Source organism: Akebia trifoliata, chromosome 3, assembly GCF_017979445.1.
Source record: "Akebia trifoliata isolate Shusen 1 chromosome 3, ASM1797944v1, whole genome shotgun sequence".
Lineage (NCBI taxonomy): Eukaryota > Viridiplantae > Streptophyta > Magnoliopsida > Ranunculales > Lardizabalaceae > Akebia > Akebia trifoliata.
In genome coordinates this window covers 10005369-10028841 of record NC_141377.1, presented here as the reverse complement: position 1 = coordinate 10028841, position 23473 = coordinate 10005369, and the positions used below count along the sequence as shown (strand labels likewise).

At 36.5% G+C, this 23473-nt stretch overlaps 1 protein-coding gene across 1 annotated transcript in view; it reads left to right on the top strand.

Moving 5' to 3' along the window:
• The window catches only part of LOC147405946 (agamous-like MADS-box protein FUL-L), a 41538-nt gene extending 18936 nt beyond the window's left edge, over window positions 1–22602 (top strand). The window contains exons 2-8 of the mRNA XM_086433848.1: window positions 14360–14438; window positions 16937–17001; window positions 17074–17173; window positions 17259–17300; window positions 20281–20322; window positions 20440–20552; window positions 22422–22602. Coding sequence (XP_086289974.1) covers window positions 14360–14438; window positions 16937–17001; window positions 17074–17173; window positions 17259–17300; window positions 20281–20322; window positions 20440–20552; window positions 22422–22518 — 538 coding nt within the window. The 3' untranslated portion in view covers window positions 22519–22602. The remainder of the gene's footprint in view (window positions 1–14359; window positions 14439–16936; window positions 17002–17073; window positions 17174–17258; window positions 17301–20280; window positions 20323–20439; window positions 20553–22421) is intronic.
• Window positions 22603–23473: the final 871 nt, after the last annotated feature.

Sequence of the window (23473 nt, the reverse complement as noted above, 5' to 3'; positions counted from 1 at the left end):
TCTAGGTTGTCAATGTAGAGTTCTTTGAGGAAGTTGAAGCCTATCACATTGTTCCTTATAGTAATGAGCAAAGAATTTCTATTTTACGAGGCATGAGAAGGACTACGACTTAGTGCGTTAGCAACTTTATTGTTGAGGTCAGATTTGTGCTGAATAGTTAAGTTGAACTCTTGAAGTAAGGTGATCCATGAAGAATGCATGCGGCTGGTAGGACTTTGATTTTGGATGAATTTCAAGGTCTGGTAGTCTGAATAGAGCACAAAGTCATTTTGGATTAAGTAATGCCTTCACTTTCTAAGAGCACGAACAATGACATAGAATTCGAGTTCATATGTACTCCACTTTTGCCTTGCCTCCGTTGGCTTTTCACTAAGGAATTCAATAGGCTTTCCTTCTTAAGATAAAAGAGCTCCTACTCTATGTATGGAAGCATCACAATGAACTTCAAATAGTTTTTCAAAACAAGGAAATGCCAAAATAGGGGTGGAAGTAAGTTTAGTCTTTAAGAGATGAAAGCTAGCTTTGGCATCTTCGGTCCAAGTAAATTTTTTGTTCTTCCATGTGTCAGTTAAAGGTGCTGCGATGGAGCTAAAGTCCTTGATGAAATGCCGATAAAAGGATGCTAACCCATGAAAACTTCGAGCTTCGGAAGCCAATTTTGGAGAAGGCCAATCCCTTATGGCTGCAATTTTACTTTCATTCACGTGTATACCCTATTGGGAGACTATGTAACCTAAGAAAAGTACCGAAGACGTGAAAAAGTGGTATTTCTTCAAATTGATGTAAAGATAGTTGACTTTGAGAGCCTAAAAAATAGTCCGTAGATGCAGAAGGTGCTCCGAATCAGATTTGGAGTTGATTAAAATATCATCAAAATAGACCACAACGAACTTACCAATGAAGGGTTGTAATACTTGATTCATGAGACGCATAAAAGTGCTAGGCACATTTGATAAACCAAATGGCATAACTAGCCATTCATACAAGCCATCCTTCGTCTTAAAGGTCATTTTCCATTCATTTCTAGGTTGGATCCGTATTTGATGGTAGCTACTTTTTAAGTCGAATTTGGAGAAGATGGTTGAACCCGTTAGCATGTTGAACATGTCATCAAGCCTTGGAATCGGAAAGCGATACCTTATAGTAATTTTGTTCACCGCACGACTATCAATACATATTCTCCATGTACCATCCTTTTTAGGTACCAATAAGGCCAGAACCACGCATGAACTAAGACTTGGTTGAATGAGACCCTTGGAAAGTAAGTCTTCCACTTGTTCCTTCAATATGTCATGCTCTTTTGGACTCATCCTATAATGGGACAGATTTGGGAGATTTGTACCGAGCACCAAATCGATGTGGTGTTGTATATTTCTTATGGGAGACAATGAATCTGGCAAGTCTAAAGAAAGAACACAAGAAAATTCTTTAAGGAGAGGTTACACTTGAGGAAGAGAGTCCTGATTGGAAGGTTGTATTACCACTGTGAATACTTGACTTGCTTATTTTAAGTTCTCATTGATGTTGGGAGACAGAAAACATGTTCTCTTCTCCTTGACTAGGTGGGAAGTCTTGGGCTTGGCGTAGGAAAGATGTAGGATCACTTTCACACCATTATGCATGAAAGAATAGGTGTTGGCTTTACCTCAGTAAGTGACATCATTATCATGAAGCCAAGGCTTTCCTAAGAGGATGTGGCGTGCTCTAATTGGGATGATGTTACAAATAATATCATCCTTATATTGTCCAATGTTAAAAGAAAGAAAACATTGATTTGACACATTCTTCTTGCACTCATCGTCCACCCAACCTATAGAATAAGGTGTAGGGTGTTGCGTAGTAGGTAACTTGAGTGCATCGACCATGTAGCTTGAAATTATATTTTCTGAACTTCCACTATCTATAATTAATTGACACAACTTGTCTTGCACCTTGCATGTAATTCGGAAAAGACTATGTCTAGTTGAAGGAGCAACATGTTGTACCGACAATAAGTTGCGAATAACACAACTTAGATGTTTACCTTCGTCCTCCTCATAAGCCTCAAAGAAAATAGTCGCATCATTATCAATATAGTGGCCATCTTCGTTATTTTCATAATCTGCCTCGGTTACTAATGTGTGATTCCTCCGGCACACCTTGGAGGTATGACCCATTTTTTCGTATTTAAAACATTTATTTTACTTTGGGTGTGCATAGGGATTAGGTTGGTGAGGTTTAGGATGTGGAGGTGAAGCTTGAGAGGTGGAAGCATAAGAATTAGGTTGGTGGGTTTTAGGATGTGAAGGTGGAGTTTAAGAGGTGGAATCATGGTTGTTGTTGTCATAAGGGGGTTGATTGTAGGATGGATAAGGTTGATGAGATGGGAGGGCAGATTGTGGATAGTTAGACCTCCGATTGTTGGTATAATAAGGGCGAGAAAAAGTATAAGAATCAAGCATAAATGATTCTACCATTAGGGCATTGTTTATGGCTGCGTGCAAGTTTGTGTATTGATGTATGGTCAATTTCTCTTCAATTCTTCTATTCAACCCATTGATGAAACGCCCAATAGTTTGATCTTCATCATTCCTTCAAAGAAGTCATCAACATATTCTTACACACTTTGAGACCCTTGCTTATAATTTTGTAGGTTGATGAACAAGGTTTGGATGTAATCCGGTGGTAAGTATCGTTGCTTAAGCAATTGTTTCATGGCTTGCCATAATTGAACTTGCCAAAAGCCTTGATGTAGTCGATCTCGTTGGAGATGGTCTCACCAAGAGGAGGCTGCTCTGGTTAGCTTAAAAGCCACAAGTTTGACCTTTTTATCCTCCGAAATTTTTATGTATTCGAAGAATCGTTCAACATTGGAGATCCAATAAAGAAAGTCCTTAATGTGCAAGAGCCCATTGAAGGTAGGAATATCTGCCTTAAGCCTATAGTCAAAAGACTACTCTTGTTGCCCATTGTTGCGAGGATGGTGGGGTACATTATGCATGAACACGCATTCAACCTCTTCAAAATCATGGAAGGGCTGATTTGTGAGTGGGTGATAATGGACCCGTCTTGCGTTGGCTTTGCAATATGAAGGTGGGTGAGTATGGGAAGGGTTAGGGAAAAATCTATCATGGTTAAAATAGGGATGTTTAGTTGGGGGAGGGGTAGTATAAGGATCCAATTCATCTATGTAATCCATATATATGACTGTTATGGTCGTTGAAGGGTCATTGAAGTTATTTGATGGGTTTTGAGGGTTAGGAGAAACGTTTTATGGGGGCGGATATGTGACTGTTGGAGGGTAAGGGATTTTATTTTGAGGGTATAGGAGTGATGCAGTATGGTTAGAAAGTTGAAGAAGGGTGGTCTGAGGTGTGGGAAGTTGTACGATTTAGGCAAAACCAAAATTATAGGTAAGGTTCTGGTTTTGAGGGAATTCGGCCTCTCTAGAAAAATTTCTAGGGCTTGAATTATGAGGGGAATTGTGGGAGGGATGGTGAGAATCCTTTGGGTCTTCTTCTCCAAAAATTTTCTTACCTTTCTCATTCTCAATGGTGTTGAGAAACATGCCTTGAACATGAGACTCCAACATAGTCATAATTTTGTTGGTGATTCTTTCTTCAAACTTATTCAATTTGACTTCCAATTGAGTTTCTAGATAAGATTCTGTGATAAAATCACTTTCACCATCCATCTTTTGTGGATCGTAGCAAGAACTCTGATACCACTTGACGTTGCGGAAACGTGTGAATCAATCGATTCGATAGATTGTGTTCAATGAAACATTTATAATCAATTTGAATCAATAGATTCAATTGATAAACAAACAATAACTTGAAAAAAATAAAGCATAAAGCTAAAAAGTAATTAAAAGAGAAAAGATAATTGAATTGATTATTGATTGCCTATTAATTTTTGGATTTGGAACTCTTTATATAGATAACTTTATCATAACAAGTTGTAATCCTACTAAAATACTAAAAATTAATATTCCTAACCTATCTATAACATAATACTAACTTTCTAATCTTATTAGAACTTAAAGTCGGAGGATGCCTGTGGAAGATGCCAAAAGGCTTATATCTATGGATGGATGGTTTCAAATATAAGTTGGGAGTGGAGGTGGCAGGGGGTGAAGATCAGAATTTCAAGATTGCTATGGGGGTGGATAAACGGGAAGTTACAGCGACTAGAATCGTAACAGATTCAGGTTATCAGGTGGCCGTTGAGGAAATACAACAGAATTTACAGCATTTAGAGGAGGTTGGCAGAACGGAGAAGATGGCTGGTATTAGCAGCAGAGGGAGGGCAGTATCAAAATTTGCTAGAGGTTGCGTGCGAAAGAAATACGTTTTCAAAATCAGTCAGGGCGTTGGAACACGTGTCTCCCGAAATAGTAAGCTGCAACCACATCGCGAATCGTGAAAGACGTTCGTATGGAGCATTTATTGAGTAGGGCAGCTCGAAACCTAGCATATACTAGGTGGTTGCGTAAGAGTGGGATTATGGGAAGTATAAGCAAAAAGCCCAATGTTCTGGGTAGAGGGATGAAACAGACAGGGGCCCAAGGAGTAGATGCTGGATTCACTGTTGATAAACAATACCGGTCTGTACTGAGTCGGGCTGTGTTGGCTCGATTGGAGACAGCTTGGCCCAGAAGACAGGCCCAGGTGGGAATGAGGTACGTAAGATAAGAAGGGCTCTGATTAGTGGAGGCCCACTTAATAAAAGGCTTGGACTTAAATTGAACCAGGCCCGTGTCCGAAATTATCGAATCGTTAAGCATTTAAAATGTATGGAGAGGAGAGCGTCAATTAAGTTAAAGTCGATAGTTTCTCACCATTCAGAATCGAAAGAAAAAAACGCAGTTGAGGTAGGGGATCGGGAGGCTTGGTTGGGATTTGATGTTGATGAAGTTATGTTCATGGAAGGCGAGTCACAAGGAGACGCAGGGGTAGGAATGAGAGAGAGAGGGCAGAGTTGTGTTTACAAAGAGGATCTAGAGGCGGGGGATGGCAGGGACAAGCTAGAGATTATGGACTCTGCAGATATGACTAAGAAGATGCCCAGTCTTCAATCCTTTGATAGAACAGTGGGGGAAAAAAGGTTGGCATAGGGAAACGATGAGGAGGAGCTGTTCAAGATGAAGGATAATTACTTAAAAGGCTCTCTTATACCAGTCTCTAAAATCTGGGATGGGTTTCGTAAAAATCTTTGGGATCCCCATGGGTTGTCGCTGGATGCAGGGAGCCCGAGCATCTTGAGGTCGTGGCAGGTTAGTCGTGGAAATTCTTATAGAAAAGGTATCTCAAACTTTTCTCCGGTTTCTTGTGCCTTCGTCTTAATCCCTTCCTTGAATAATTCGCTGCGGGTTTATGGTGTGGATTCTGTTTGGGCTTCTATTTCCTTTTCCTTGTGTTTTTCCTCTTGTTTTCCTGTGTTTTCCTCTTATTCTGTTAAAAGGCAGCAAAATCCAGTAGCCTTGATTGATGCTCCCTAGATCAGTGAGTTATCTCAAGATGAGGATTACGTGAGGGAGACCAGTACAGATGTCTTCCGACCTTCCACGTCTAAGGGTCCTTATACTCAGTTTCAGGCTGATGTGTCCGGTTTGAATCAGACAGAAGGGTATTTGGATGGACATTGGGATGATAGAGGTTTAAAGGATCCAAACTCGGGTCAGGTGGAGGAATTGTTAGCCCAAACAGAGGGGGAACCAGTTGAGTGGTTAGTGAGCCAAGCCTTGAGTATGGCAGAAGAATTTAGAATAATTCCTGAGTCAGATGATAAGGGGTGTTCGCTTATCTTAAGAGTAGTTATAGGAGATTCGAAGGATAGAGCTCTCATTGAAACAGAAATGCAGGAGTTAGGCAAGGCAAGTGGAGTTATTGATGACGTGTTGGGTTTTGTAAGTCCAGATAGTCAGGAAATTCAAACCTTCAGGGATGGCCAGTCGAATGAGGTTGTTGTGGTGGCATCCATGGAATCAGTGAAGAGGTTTTTTAGGCCAAGATTGGCCAACGAGGCGGAATATTGGTCGAGGTGGTTTAGTGTTTGAGGCCTGGGTTTTGTTAGGTTTTATGTCGATTAAGATTTTGTCGTGGAATGTGAGAGGGTTGGGGGATAGAACGAAGATGGCAGCAGTTAAGGCGTTTATCAGAATGCAAAGGCCTATCTTAGTCACTCTTCAAGAGTCAAAGCTCTCGGTTTGTGAGGATAAGGTAATAAAGGATCTTTGGAGGGAGAACATTGGGTGGGTCGCTTTGCCAGCTATTGGAAGTGCAGGTGGCATTATTTTGATGTGGAATAAGGATTTCATTGAAGTGATCGACAACTTAGTTGGGGCATTTTCCATTTCGATTCTTTGTAAATGTGTGAATGAGGAGTTTCAATGGGTTTTCTCAGGGATCTATGGACCCACAATCAGTAGAGAGAGACAACAATTTTGGGAAGAACTGGAGGATCTTGCGGGTTGGGCGGGGACTTCAATGCTATCAGATTCACTAATGAGAAGAATGGGGGGCAGCGAATCACAAAGAGAATGAGGGACTTCAATGCCTTCGTGAATAGATTTGCCTTGATGGATTTGCCTCTGCTCGGTAGGAGGTATACTTGGTCCAATAATCAAGCTGATCCAAGAAGGTCAAGATTAGATAGATTTCTGGTGAGTGGGGACTGGGAAGAGAGGTTTCATAATGTGGTGTGCACGACAGCCCCCAGTATAGTTTCGGATCACAATCCTATTGTTATTGAGGTGGGGCATTACCGCTCTAATCCTATCCCTTTTCATTTTGAGAATATGTGGCTTATTCACCCACAGTTTGCAGATTTAGTCAAAGTTTGGTGGAGTGAATGTCCAACAGTGGGATATCCAGGTGTGACGTTCAAGAATAAGCTCAAATTTTTAAAAGAAAAATTGAAAAGGTGGAAAAAGGAAGAAGTGGGGAGGGTAGAAAGGAGAAGGGGGGAGCTTCTCAAGGAGATCGATGACTTAGAATCCAAGGAGGAAGTGGGGGAGTTTGATCTAGATGAAAGAGCGAGAAAGAATGAGCTGAAGTTAGAATTCCAAAGAGTGGCTTTGATGGAGGAGATAAGTTGGCGACAAAAATCCAGGATCAAATGGCTTAAAGAGGGTGATAATAATACAAATTTTTTTCATAAGGTGGCCAATTATCATAGGAAAAATAACCAAATTGCCAGTTTGATGATTAATGGAATTATGGTGGAAGGGGAATATGGCATTAGGGAAGGGGTAGTGGGCTACTACAAAGAGCCTTATAGGGAAAGAGAGAAGAAGAGACCCCGTCCCGACAATCTCGAGTTCAATAGGTTATTGCAAGAAGAAAGTGGGTGGTTGGAAAGGAAAATTGGGGAGGATGAAATGAAATCAGTCGTCGCATCTATAGGAGGGAATAAAGCGCCGGGGCCAGATGGTTTTACAATGGAATTCTTCAAACATTGTTGGGAAATTATAGCCAAAGATTTCATGAAGGTGGTTTGGGAGTTACAGGATAATGAGTGCTTAGATTATGGCCTTAATAGCACCTTTGTGGCACTGATCCCTAAAAGAGTGGGAGCGATTGACTTGAGCGATTTTAGGCCTATAAGTTTAGTGGGATCGGTGTACAAGATTATCTCCAAGGTTTTGGCAAATAGATTGAAAGAAGTTGTGACGAATTTAATTGGTTTGGAGCAGGGTGCATTCCTTAGGGGAAGACAGATTTTGGATGGAGTGTTAATGGCTAACGAGTGTCTTGATTCTAGGCTTAAGGATAAGAAAGTGGGGCTTTTAGGGAAAATAGATATGCAAAAGGCTTATGATCATGTGAGTTGGGATTTCTTGGAGTATATGTTGGGGAGGATGGGATTCGGCTTTAAGTGGATTAGGTGGATTATGAAGTGCGTTACGTCGGTGTCCTTTTCAATCTTAGTTAATGGTAGTTCGACTGGGTACTTTAGGAGCTCCAGGGGTTATCATCTTTTTTATTTCTTATAGTGACTGAGACCTTGGGGAAACTTTTCAGGAAGGGGGTGGAAATTGGGAGGTTATCTGGTTTTAGAGTTACCAGTGAGGGTCCTCTAATTTCGCATTTGCAATTCGCGGACGATACCTTAGTGTTCCTAGATCCTTCTAGAGAACAAGTGAGAGTTCTCAGGGTGTTATTGTGTTGCTTTGAAGCAATTTCAGGTCTTCATGTCAATCTTCAGAAAAGTAAGGTTTTTGGGGTTGGTGAGTTGACGAACCTTCAAGTCTTAGCAACTACTCTGGGGTGTAGTAGTGATTCGCTTCCTTCATCCTACTTAGGCTTACCATTAGGAGCACCATATCGGAGTAAGAATATTTGGGAAAGAGTTATCGAGAAAATGGAAAAAAATTGAGTACTTGGAAGGCTAAATATCTCTCTAAAGGGGGTAAGGTTACGTTGATCAAAAGTACTTTAACTAGTATTCCGATTTACTTCTTATCCCTGTTCTCGTTGCCCAAGTCGGTGGAAGTGAAGATTGAGAGACTCATGAAGAACTTTCTGTGGAATGATAATAACGGTGGTAAAAAGTATCATTTAGTTAAATGGAAGGTGGTTTGCACTTCAAAGAAGAATGGAGGTTTGGGGATTAGAGGGCTAAGAGTAACAAATAAAGCCCTCTTGGGCAAGTGGCTCTGGAGATTTGGTGAAGAAAGAGACAACTTGTGGAGGAAAGTGGTTCAGGCGAAATATGGAGAAAAGAGATTTGGTTGGTATAGTGATGAGACTAGAGCGACTTATGGGTGTAGTGTGTGGAGAGGGATTATGAAGGGTGTGCATAAGTTTGATAGGGAGATTAGATTCAAAGTCGGGTTGGGGGATAAGGTGAGATTTTGGGAGGACTGGTGGTGTGGAACATCATCTCTGTCTACTCAATTTCCATCATTGTACGCTTGTTCTTTGAAAAAAAATAATTATGTTAGACAGTGTCTTGTTTGGGACGGGAACAACGATTCCTGGGACTTGGGTTTTAGGAGAAACTTCAATGATTGGGAAGTGTCGGAGGTTACATCTCTTCTAGGTCTCCTTAATTCGATCCGATTCAGAGAGAATGAGCAGGACAGAGAGAATGGATCAAGGCTAAGGATAAGAAGTTTTCTGTCAAGTCTCTCTATAACTGTTTGCTCTCGGCATGTGAGGATTTCCTCTCTCTATGTGTAATTTGGTCAAATCTTATTCCCTCTAAGGTGTCTTTCTTTGTTTGGCTTGCCTCTTTGGGTAGAATCCTCACTTTGGATAATTTGATTAAACGGGGGTGGGTCACTCCAAATTTTTGTTTTCTTTGTTTGAGGGATGGGGAGTATGTTAATCATAGTCTCATACATTGTTCTTTCTCCCGTGATATTTGGATGTTCTTTTTATCCCGGTTCCAGGTGGATTGGGTTCTTCCTTTTTCTTTTTTTGATCTCTTAGAGGGGTGGAGTTTCAATATCTTCTCTTCTAGAAAGAGGCATCTTTGGACTATCCTGCCATCGACTATTGCTTGGGGTCTTTAGAAAGAGCGCAACAACAGGGTATTTCATAGCAAGGAGAGTTCATCCCACACAGTGATTTTAGAGATTTTTGGCCTTCTGTTCCTTTGGTCAAAGATGAACAAAGCTTTTGAAGGAGTTTACTTCCAAGACTTCTTGTTTAATTGGGAATCCATTTGCGATTAGTTCTCATCCGTGTAATTTTATTTTATTTTCTTGTTTCTTTTAGTTGGTACTCTTGATGTGTTTTTTGGGGGTTATCTCAGCCTCCCCCTCTTCTTTTCTCCTTTTATAAAATTTTATACTTATAAAAAAAAAAAAAACTCAAATTGGAGACTTCTAAACACTTTTAATTATAGTCTAAATAATTAAAACGAATTTAAAATAAATTAGTAACTAACAAGGAATTGTATTCCTAACATAACTATGAAATAGAAATCCTATTAGAAGTAGAAATAAAATAGAAATACTAGTAAAGCTCTAACTAGGATTGTAGATGTCCTATATCAATAAGCCAGTTCGATAGAACTAAATACATTGAGGTAGATAGGCACTTCATCAAAGAAAAGTTGTAGTTTTGATACATTTGTCCTCCATTCATGCAAATTGAAGATCAGTTGGCTAACATCCTTACTAAGGGGCTAGGTGGTTTACTTTTTCATAACATTATTAACAAGTTGGTCATGAAAAATATATATGTACCAACTTGAGGGGGAGTGTAAGAATTCTTATAAAGGTTTCTTGGTTATTTTCAATCTTCTAAGGGTTCTTTTGTTATTAGTAATACTCTTATGATGTTAATATATATATAAGTGAAAAAGATAATAAAACAACTCTCTTCTTCTTTTTTCTTCTTCTCTACAAAAATCCTAACCCTTAAACTCTCAAATCTCCTAAACCTTAGGTCCTGGGCTGGGATTTCAATGTTACCGGATTTACCCACGAGAAGAATGGGAGAATGAACATCTTAAAAGGTATGAGAGACTTTAATGAATTCATTAGTAGACATTCCTTAATGGACTTCCCTCTTCTGGGTAGAAGATTCACGTTGTCTAATAATCAAGATAACCTAAGGATGTCCATATGAGATAGGTTCTTGGTTGATAATGTGTGGGAGGAGAAGTTCCAAAATGTGATGCATTCGACTAGTTTTAGCCCAGTCTCTAATCATACCCTTATCTTTTTTGAGACAGGGCACCCTAGAAGACATCTTTTACCGTTAAGATTTGAAAATGTGTGGCTCATCCATCGCAACTTTTTAGCTCTCGTCAGGAATTGGTGGAATGAGTGTTGTTCTATAGGAATCCCAGGTTGTGTGTTCAAGAATAAGCTCAAATGTTTGAGAAAAAGTTAAAGGTGTGAAATAAAGAGGTTTTGGGACGAATCGATGTGAAAAAAATGGAGATTTTGAAAGACATTGAAATTTTGGATGAGACTGAGGAAAAATGGAACTTGAACATGGAAGAAAGAGGTAAAATAATGGTATTGAAATTGGAATTTCGAAGAGTGGCATTAATGGAGGAGATAAGTTGGAAGCAAAAATCTAAGATCAAATGGTTGAAAGAAGCTGATAACAATACCAAACTTTTTCATTAAGTGGCTAACTTCTATAGAAGAAGCAATCATATTAATAAACTCTCTATCAAGGGTATCATAGTGGAAGGAGAAGAGGAAATTAGGAATGGTGTGGTGGACAATTATAGAGATTTTTATAGGAAAAGGGAATCCATAAGACCCCACCTGGATAATCTAGAGTTCAATATGTTAAATCAGGATGAAAAATAGTGGTTGGAAAGAAAAATTAGGGAGGATGAAGTTAAATTAGCTCTTTTTTCGTTGAGTGGGGATAAGGCTCTAGGGCTGGATGGATTTACTATGAAGTTTTTTAAGCATTGTTGGGACATCGCCTTGAATGACCTAATGAAAGTTATTAAGGAGTTGCAAGAGAAGAATTGTCTTGACTATGGCCTTAATATCACTTTTATGGCTTTGATCCCCAAGAGAGTTAGGGTGGATAATCTAGGAGACTTTAGACCTATTAGTTTGGCGAGCTCAGTGTACAAAATTTTATCCAAAGTGCTAGATTCAAGATTGAAAGCTTCATTAGGGGAAGACAACTTCGATGGACTGTTGATGGCCAACAAGTGTTTTGATTCGAGGATTAAAGTCAAGAAAGAGGGGATGATTGGGAAAATAGACTTGCAAAAGGCTTATGATCACGTGAGTTGGAACTTCTTGGAATATATGATGGGGAGGATGAGTTTTAGAGCGAACTAGATTAGTTGGATCATGAAATGCATTACTACAGTGTCTTATTTGATTTTAGTCACTAGGAGTCCGATTGACTTTTTTAGAGGATTGAGGGGGTTAAGACAAGGTGATTCTTTATCTCCGTTCTTGTTTCAAATAGTAGCAGAGGCTTTGGATAGATTGTTTAGAATAGTGGAAGATTTAAGGAAGTTATTGAGGTTTAGGGTGAATAATGACGAACCTCTGATTTCTCATTTACAATTTGCGGACGATATTTTGGTGTTTTTGGATCACTCGAGGGACCAAGTGAGAGTGCTTCAAGTCTTATTGTGTTATTTTGAGGCAATTTCAGGATTACATATTAATCTGTAGAAAAGTAAACTTTTTTGGGTAGGCGATTTGAACGATCTTCAAATGATGGCTGCAACATTGGGTTGTAGTTATGATACTTTACCCATGTTTTATTTAGGTTTACCCTTGGGAGCTCCTTACAATAGCAACATAATTTGGGAAGGCGTGATTGAGAGATTGGAAAATAGGTTGAACATGTGGAAGGCCAAATACTTATCCAAAGGGGGGACAATAACTTTGATAAAAAAACACCTGGACGAGTATCCCGATCTACTTCCTTTCCTTGTTTTCATTATCCAAGTCTATGGAAATTAAAATAGAAAGGCTTATGAGAAATTTTCTGTGGAATGATAAGAATGGAATGAGAAAATACCATTTAGTCAGATGGAAATTGATATCCATGCCTAAGAAAAATGGGGGATTGGGGATTAGAGGTCTTAGACTGGCTAATAGAGCACTTTTAGGTAAGTGGCTTTGGAAGTTTGGCGAGAAGAGGGATAGCTTGTGGAGGAGGGTTATTCAGGCTAAGTATGGGAAGAAGATGTTAGGTTGGTATAGCGGCGAGGCTAAATGCACGTATGGGTGTAGTATGTAGAGGGGGATTCTTGAGGTAATAGAGATATTATATTCAGAGTGAGCACGGAAGACAAAATTAGGTTATGGGAAGATAGCTGGTGTGGCATATTGTCTCTATCAATTCAATTTTCATGCGTGTACACTTGTTCCTTGAAGAAGAATTGCTCAATTCAGCATTTTTGGATTTGCAACAGTTCCATTACTACTTAGGATCTAGGGTTCATGAGAAACTTTAATGATTGGGAGCTAACAGAGGTGACATCTTTCCTTGATCTCTTGAATTATTTCCATCTTATGGAGAATGATCAGGATAGGTAGGAATTGACGAAGGCTAAGGATCTAAGATTTTCTGTCCGTTCTTTGCATAAGTCGTTTCTTCTTTTTTTCTGAGCGTTCCTTCTTCGAGTCTATCATTTGGTTAAGCTAGTTCCTTCTAAGGTCTCATTTTTTGTTTGGTTGACTTCCTTAGGGAGGATTCTAGCGATGAACAATTTGATCATTTGGGGTTGGATCACCCCTAATTTTTGCCCCCTGTGTTCGAGGGATAGGGAATTTGTTGGCCATACCTTAATTAATTACATTTTTTCTCATGATATTCGGTCTCTCTTCATTTGGAAATTCCAGATAAATTGGGTCTTTCCTCAAAATTTCTTCTTGTTGTTAGAATGATTGGCTAAAAATGTTCTCTCCTTTTAAAAAACACACCTTTGGGTTATTCTTCCCTCAACTATTGCTTAGGAGTTGTGAAAAGAAATAAATAATAAGGTGTTCAAGAGTGAAGTGAGAAGCTCTCATGGCGTTTTTAAGGAGATCTTGGGCTACTTGTACCTTTGGTCCAAATTGAACAAGGAGTTCTCGAAGATTACTTTCAATGATTTTGTTTTTAGATGGGATTCTTTTTACAACACCTAGTGTTCTGTCATTCTTTTAGTCCATCTTGCTTTTCTTTTCTGAGGGGCTATCTCAGCCTTCTCTTTTTGTATTTTTGTGCTCATTCTTTCATTAATATAAATTATATTTTTCAAAAATAAAAAAGATGGATTGTGAGGAGTCCGCTCATTTGTCTCAATCTTTATACCCTACAAAACTATAATAGAGGGAGGGGAGGGGAGGGGAGGGGAGGGGGGGGGGGTCCAACACTGTGTTTTATTATAATAGAAGTTTAAAATCCACCGAGACTCTTATTTCTTTGGTCCATGTGAGACTAAAGATTTAAAACAAAAGAACAAAGGAAAAAATATATATATATAGATGCAATGAAACTTTTTCGATTTTTGATATTTCTTTCACCAAAGTGATGCATTGAGCAAATGAATGCATGAATCTCTAGACCATATAGCATTTGAAACATACCTTTGCATGGAAGAAGTGGGACCTATAACCAACTCAAAAGTGGACATAACAAAAAACCATGCTTGAAATTTTGATTCGTAGGGATTGAATTGGTGATCTTATAAATCACTAATATTTTGTCATTGTACAATGACATTTTGTAAATTAACTTTTTGAGATTTTAATTTTACAAAAATGCCATTGTATAATGACACCATTTGCTTTATTGCACAAAAAGACAAAATAATAAATATTTTTAACAGATGTTCTTGAAAAATTCTAAGCTGTTGAATATATAAATTATTCATTTATATATTTTAAAGTTATCATTGTGGTAGATTGATAGAGTTTAACATCAGTTTCCTTTTGCAATAGCATGGAAAATATCCTCGAACGATATGAAAGATATTCTTACGCAGTTCAAGAGGTGGTTGAAACAGAGCCCGACTCACAGGTGCACCACTGCACTTTTCTACTATGCATTTCGTTAATGATTTATCTGCTTTTCATGGAAGAATTTAATATTTTTTCTAATTAATTGGTTTCTAGAAAGTCGGGTCATGCCCTTGCAAATGGAGTAGGGATTTGTTGCTAACAAATGAAGGTGTTATGCTCTTAAATCAAGGGCAAGCTATCTTGATCCAAGTTGAAAGTATAATATAACATTTTATTTTCTAACTTTTTACAACATTCCTTTTTTCTATTCGACTAAAATTTTAAATTTACTCTCATCCCTAGATCCAAATCTATCCAAATTACAAAAATTAAAATCACTCTTTTACCATCATAACTCGCACATAATCTTCAATTTCCTCTAATACTTCAATCGTTAATCCTTTATCAACATTCATGGCCCAAAGAGTTGAATAGAATCAATATTTGGCTTGTTTGAAGAAAGTGAACATTAAGAAATTTAAGCAACGAAAAGGATGGGGGTTTGATGAATTTGAAAATATTGAGCAATAATGTAAGACTAAAATTAGGATTTGGCCCCATTAGGATTTTGGAGAAAGAAAAAGTTGAAGACTTAATTGTGAACATGTCTCCAGATTAAGATGCAGAAAAAAGGTAATACGAGAGAGAAAGAAATGAAAGAGGCTATGGGAGGGAGGAGAGGGAGGGTGGCTTATTTTACTAATGTGTAACAATAAAAAATTGGTGTTTGATAAGCAAAGGTTTGTGTGCCAATAGAACTTCTCATTTTGAAATAATCGGTTTTTATTTGTATACAACTAGATTAATAGATGCTACGATATTACTTTATATCTAATCAGTGAAGTGCACGTGTGTTGCATGTGAATTATCAATTAATATAAGAATTTATCTACTTAAATATATCTTACTTAAAAATTAAAAATAGGTAAATTATTTATTTAAGCATATAAATCATTTTAGTACCTGAAAATAGATATTAATGATAGAGGAAGACAATTTCATTTTATAATGAAAGTTTTATGTAATGCTGAAAATCATTTTTTGAAGAAAAAAACTCTGATAAAGTTTCAAAAGAAAGAATGTCTTGAGTTCTAATTTGAGTATTTTGATCTTAAATCTTCGATAATTTCAAATGGATCAAAAGGAATTTATCTTTTTTCCCCCATAAACTTCACACCCAAATATAAGATGTCTGTGAGAGAGAGAGAGAGATGATCTGTTATTACAATTTGTGAACAAACCAATTCAGCATTAAAAAACTCTAAATCTAGACTAAGATTTTCTTAGGAGAAAGATAGGAGCTGAATGAAGATGTGCATCAAATTAAATAAAAAAAATTCAAAAATTAGATGTAAAGACGGAGATGGGGGATAGGAATTGAACCTTGCGAAATTTGTCTTAAGAGAAATTGTAATTGATGATCTGTTGGAGAATTACATAATAATTGTAATGGATTAGTCAAGACTAAATCATGATAATAAGATCATTCTAATTTATTAGCACTAAAATAATTCTAAATTGATGGATATTAAATTTGTTATAAAATTAGGAATTTCTCGATTATCAAAATAAAATATGTGCATACCTCTATTGATAGATTTAAGAAATTCCATAACATTAGCAGTAGAAAATCTACCATATATAATACTGCAAAATAAGAATATTAGACAAAAATGATAGTTAAACTTAACTTTTCGTAAGTAAAAGCACCGATGCCCATTAGAACATATTGTCCTTAAGGTGTTAATCAACCCCACTCGACTATAGCCCTTGATGCCAATCAGGTTCATGACCATTCACTTCCCAAGATACAACAGTGATGTCTCTTTGATAATGACACAATCAATCGTTAAGACAACGAACTTGATCATGTAGAATGTCCTCAAATTTTTTTTAAAAAAAATAATAAAATGAAAGAAAATGTTGAAAAAACAAAAATTGATAAATTTTCTCTCGACCTTTTTATTATCTATATCTTAATCTTAAGATTCTTGAAAAACAAAATTAGGATTTTTCCTCTTCTCTCATCTCCCTTTCTTTTTTAAGGAGGGATACTAATCCCATGACTTTACTCATTCCCTTCTTATGACTCATATATCAAATAATAAAAAAGAATAAATGATGATAACTTTTTGAAGAAAAAAACTGTCAAATAAATAATCAGAATTAAGAGACCATTAAAGCACTAAATGGTTATGAATGACCATTAAATCACCAAATGATTACATAAAATAATATATATATATATATATATATATATATATATATATATATATAGACTAATTTAATAAAGATTATTTATATGTGGCTGATGTGGCATCACAAAAAGACAAAATACAAGGCTGACAAAAACTTCATTTTCAATTTGCTTGTATATAGTTAGAGGATAATAACAAGGATTTGAACATTAAGAAAATCAAAGCCAATCTACCTGATCTTGGGCAAGTTGAGAAGTGAGTCATTAAAATGGAAAATAAATCAAAGATTTCTTTCAACACAATTTTGGTTACTGTGTAGGGAGACTGGTCGTTGGAGCACATAAGATTGAACACTAGGCTTGAGGCTTTACAAAGAAACCAAAGGTAATGGAATAATATTTCATTTTAGTGAGAATAAAGAGGATTAACTGCTTAATGGGATGAACATATTTGTAGGCATTTGAAGGGAGAAGACCTCGACTCCTTGACTTTGAAACAGCTCCAACATTTAGAGAAACAACTTGAGACTGCTATGAAACATATAAGATTAAGAAAGGTGAGTACTAACCTTGTTCAAGTTTCTTAATGTAATTTGTTATGTGGTTTATGCTTTCTCAAAGAAAAATATATTTCTCATGCAGAACCAGCTCATGTATGAATCACTTTCAGAACTTCGGATAAAGGTAAAAAAATCTCTCTCAATTTAAGAAACTTACATTTTCTGAAAAGGTATGCTAACTACCATGACTGATCGACTTCAATGAGATGTTAGCGACCCTCATATATATATTTTCCATATTTATCCCGAACTTTTTTTTCTTTCTATTTTATATTCTAGTATAAAAAGCACCTAATCATAATTGTAAACAACTGCTGAAATTGTTTGAAGTTGAACGAATACTGTAATGCTGAGGCTATAATTTGAGCCAAACCTTTTGTAATGTTAGAAGAGTGCTTTAATCTTTAATTGGGGTATGATAAATAATTTAAAGAATTGGGGTGTAATAAGTAAAAGTTGGGGTGCCAATAGTAGTTCTCTTGTCTTACCGCCCACCAATGTTTTAAAACCCATTGAGTCAACTAAAATGAATTTTTAGTTATCCTGCTCGTAAAACTCATTTGACCCAACATTTATACTGAAGGTTGTTCATTTGACTCACCTAGGTCAACTCACTAGTCCTCAAGATGATTAAGGATGTCTTAGCGAACAAAATCTTCAAACATAGTTGCCAAGTGAATTATCCACTATTCATTTAATGTGCTTACAAGAAAATTAAGGTGTTTCAGTCTAAGACTTTAATGAGACATTAGCAACCTCTACCTATTTCATTTTCCTATGATTTGAGAAATACATGTAGTTCATGAAAAGATTTGAAGACGACAAGACCTGAAGAACAGGCTTTAATCAACGAGAGAATTGAAGATTGTACAATATTTTCAAATTTTGACCTTGAGGGCAAGGTCATTTTTCAAGAGGGTTGAAATAATATTATCTAAATTATGGTTGATGTAATTTAGTTATGATAGGTGAGAAGTATGGAATAATTAGTAGAAGTATATGTTTTTAAGTAAGAAAGTTGAGAGATAAGTGTATCGTACGTGAGTAGATTGTGTGAAGTGAGAAGTTTGGGAACTAATTCCTAGGAAATCATGTTGTAATTTGTAGTTAGGGACTTTGTCTATTTAAGTATGCTAATTGTATGAACAATTATGCAAAGAAAATAGAATAGTGATTTTCGGATGGCCCCCCTCTTACACATGCCCCCATAAGCCCCATAACGTGGCATGTGCTAGAACCATAGATTCTTTTCCTTGGAATACACAATTACACATATTTATGGGGATGTACAATTGTGTATCCTGAGGGAAAAATCTATGGTTATAGCCCATGCCATGTCAGGGGGCATTTGTTAGAGGGGACGTAAAAAAGTCACGACTCAAGAATATATTATGGAAATCATATTTGGATTTTAAGACTAACCATCTTGAATTTGATTTTGGAGGTTCGGGTGGAGAAAGACGGAATCCAAATTTTCAAAACTCTGCTTCTCAGATTGTGTAGAAATATACTAACCGAAGACTCACAACCAAGAAGAAGAAGAACAATTAAAATGATGAAAAGAGCATTACTAAGTTAATTCAAAAAGAAATTTTATAAGTTGGAAATAAGACCTCCACTTATACAAGATATGAAATTTGGAGTGTTGATTGGTATCTTACTTACTTTCTTTATTTTCAATGGCTTTTTCAAGGACTTGGTTGTGAATGAGACTCCTTATATGTATATATAAATGGTGGAGGAAATTTCTAGCATGTTTGAATGCTTGTTCAAGAAGTTTCAAGAGAGTTCAAGATGGAAAACAAAAATGCATTGGGACTTAAGATTGGTTGCATGAGAAAATGGAGATAATTGATGGTAATGGGGTTTATCAATGAACGTGGAGATTCTAGAAGAGTATATGGGAAAAGTAATAATAGTTACATGAAAAATGCAAAGGTGATGAAGTAGAGAAGAAAGAGAGAGAGTGACATGTGTCAATCACACTTGAAGTGGGGCCCATACAAAATTACATAAATACCTTCACTACAACCCTTAAAATAAAATAAGACTTCTAGAAAATTAACTTTAAATTTTAACAGTTTGATCTCCCTCGAATGAGATTATAATCCTTTTTTTTATTTTTATATTTTTATATTTTATTATTTTTTAATGTTTTCTTAAATTTAGGTATGTAACAACGTTCTTTCAATTTGCCTCGCTTGAATCAAGTAGAATACCTGATCAATAATTTGGAGTTATCCCTACCCAATATCTACACCCCAGTCGTGTCAATTCAAAGATTAAGACTCGCTAAGCAGTCAAATATCTTATCATCTTCCACTTGCTTTCGATACCACTGTCTATATCTCATATTTTCCTATTGCAATAGTTGTTTCTTTCCAAAAGCATTAAAGAGTGCATAAATATATAGTAATTGATGGTTCCCCCTGACTAAGGTTACTAAACTCCTATCGAAGCTAATGAAGTCTAGAAATATTCCTCTTCACACCATATGTTCTAGAGATCACATCCTATATGTCCTTTGCTATCTCACGATAATACACCATTCAACGGATTTTCAAAATCATTGAGCCAAAAAGTCTAGATATAATCATAAGGTTGTCCTAATACCACTTCTCATATCCATTAATAGAGAGATCTGGAGCCATCATCTTTCTATTGGTGTATGCTAGCTTCCCTTGCCACCAATGTATATGTATGTCGGGGCTGATCTTTAACACACGATAAGGTTGGTCTCATCTAATTGTACTTTAGTAATCCAGATATTATACTGCATTTTCAGTCGCATTCTCAACTAGCGTCATGCCATTGGTTCATCAGCTTAGCATATGTATTTCGAAGATCAAATCTCTACTCTTCAATTAATCATGCTAAAAATATTTCCTAATTGGCAAAAACTAAATAAGTTTGGCTGTTGTATCATGGGCTTTATGAAAATGTCAATGAGTGAACCCAAGCTCATGAAGAGTGCCGATCTCAAGAGAGAGAGGGAGAGAGAGTTGAATGGGGTGAGTTAACCTGGGGCAGAGAATGGATTTTATGAGGTATGATCAAATGTGGTCCACATAAGATATGGTCTGATTGATTTGGGTATGTGACAGGAGAAAGCGCTGCAGAAAGAGAATAACATGCTAGGGACGAAGGTGATGAACTTTGTTACTTCCATTCCATGTGTGCAAGCATTGCGCCTTTTTTTTTTTTTTCTTTTCCATCATATTGTAAAGATATTGTAATTCACGTCTTTAATGTCTCTGACATAGATTAAGGAGAAGGAATCAGTCCTCTCTCGGAAGCAGAAGCAGCAAAAGCAAACCCAAGCCCAAAACTTCTCACCATGCCTACTATCAGAGACAATTCCTTCTCTCAACATTGGGTCTCTCTCTCTCACTCTCTCTCATATTTCCAAAATATTCCATTTCTATGAACTAGCTCTTATCAGAATTTTATATATTATTATTAGTAAGCCTGTTTTTAATAATTGCAGTAATTTGATGCTATGGGATTTGAACCTAGGTCAAAGACTTAAGTAAGGATCTGTTTAGATAGAAAGTAGAAAATAGTTAGGAAGAAAGTAACTTCCGGGGAAAGTAGAAAATAATTTCCTTCTACCTTTTAAAAAGTTAGGATTTTTATTTTTTTTAAATGAATCCAAACATACTTTTTTCAATGCATCCAAAGCTAGTTTGACAATTGCAATTCTCTCTCTCTCTCTCTCCCTCGTGCGTGCGTGAGAGAGAGAGAGAGCTGAACCCTAGTTTACAATTGAAGAATCGTGGACCGAACCACTCCCTATATATATATATATAAATAAAAGGTCAAGATCCGTAGACATATAAAACTACTTATAAAACTACAACATGTTTTGTCTTATATGGGCAAAAAGGTTCAAAATGAGCTGATTTTTGGTGAGGATGGTCTCTTCACCATGGAGATTATCATCGCTAAAAATCAGCCTATTCCGAAACTTCTAACTCTATCAAAAGTGGTTTACAAAAAGTGGACGATTCACGATTCTTCAACTTGTAAACTAGGGCTAGAACTTTCAGAATCAGCTGATTTTTGGCGAGGATGACCTTTTCACCGTAGAGATCATCCCCATTCTGAACCTTTTTGCTCATATAAGACAACACATTGTGGCTTTATGTGCCTATGGATCCTAACTCATATATATACATGTACATACATTGTGCCAAACATTTTTTCAATGTATGGGTTAGAAGTTTTGGAATGGGCTGATTTTTTGTGAGGATGATCTCTATGACAAGGAGATCTTCCTCACAAAAAATCAGCCCATTTTGAAAATTCTAACCCCATCAAAAGTGATTTTAAAAAATTAGACGGTTCATGATTCTTCAACTTGTAAATTAGGGTTAGAAGTTTCGAAATGAGCTGATTTTTGGTGAGGACGATCTCTTCATCATAGAGATCATCTTAAAAAAAATCAGTCAATTCCAAAACTTCTAACCCATGTTTGGCTCGCTTTAGGGCCTCCGAACACTCCCCATACATATATATTGAACAGGGCCCCAATATTTGGCTAACATCTAGGCCAACACGTTTTGTCCTACATAGGTTATAAGTTTCGGAATGGGCTGACTTTTGGTGAAGATTTCTATGATGAGAAGATCATCCTCACCAAAAATCAGCCCATTCTAAGACTTCTAACTCTTTGTTTACGAGTTGAAGAATTGTGGATTGTTCATTTTTTGTAAACCACTTTTGATGGAGTTAGAAGCTCTGGCACCCGAACGGCTACAATATATATATATATATATGTTGAGGACATCCTCAGTTCACCAAAATACCCACATGTGGTGTTGAGCTGGATTTTGTGAAATCCTATATTAACTTTTCTGTGAGCAAAAAATTTCTCCCCTTTCTAATTTGTTGTTTAAAGAGGAAGTCGTTATGTTAAGCATTGTGGATTATGTAATGGAGGGAGTTGTACAATTATCTAACTCCAATCTCCTTTGCGTGCCATATGCCATTATTATTATTATTATTATTTTTGGGCCCATCGACATGTGAATATTTAATTACAATGTGAAGGTGGCCTGATTGTAGACATTTTATAGCCAAGTCTCAAATAATCATTGGTCACTAAACCCAAAAGAGTGGATATGTAGATCATGTATATAGAGTATTAGAGATAGTATGAATGCAACTCATTTTAATAAGTTGTATCTTATGATAAAAGATACCCTTCATGTGAGCTCATTAATTTGATATGATTTCGATACAGGGGTACTTCTCAAGACGTTGATGAGGAAGGAGCTTTACCTCAGACTCAATCCAACACAGTCATGCCACCTTGGATGCTTCGGCATGTAAACGAATAATGAAAGGGGGACTCTCACTTGTAACTCCTGTATTTGTCTGGAAGACATGGATGTCTTACCGATGTTAATATCTATTATTGTTTTTAATAAACCATATTTTCATGAACTTTTGTATTTAACAAATAATGTTCATATTTGGTAAATTAGACAAGGGCAGGCATGTTATTTTAGTAATGATCTTTACAAATGATGATGTGCAGAGAAACATCAATTTAATTCAAGTGTATGATACTTGTATCCCGAGAAAAGTATCGATGATTTTCTACAAGTACTATTTCTAGTCACTTTAATTGGCCATCTTTCTTTTACATTACATTGCCAGTCCCACAAGGGAGCCCTGGCCCTGAATAGTGGATACTACTACTAATTCAATTCAAGCAGGGCTATCGAAACTTCTCGATAGCCAATCCTGAGCCAAAACACCTTTCGCAGTTGCTGCTAGCAATGTAAAAATAATTAGAGGGATGCTCCAAATTTGTAGAATAAGGCCCTGACTTTGATGAATGAAATTATTTTAAGAGTGATTAAAGATGATTATAGGCATTTAGATCAAATTAAGTATTAATTTTATAATGTTTGCCTTGATAGTCTAATGTTATTTAAATAACTTGTTTAATAACTAATATCATGTAAAAGTCTTGCATGAGCTTCATTTTTTTTTTGTTCTAAAAAATCTTTAAAAAAAAAAAAAATGGTTGTAAAATAAGGTTAAAATGTGTTTTTAAAGAGATTTTATGGGGTATGGATAGTTTCGTTTAGTGAGAAATGAGTAGTTTCTTTAATTTTAAAAGAAAAAAGTGACCTTTCTTCCCTTGAATAATAGGAAATTAGAAAGAAACAGAGCGGAATCTATGCTTTGGTATGAAGTAGGCAATACAACACCTTCCCCTTGCATCAATATCAGGGAGGAGAGTTAGAAGAACCTCCTAAGATTCTGGTCGAAAGATAAAACATC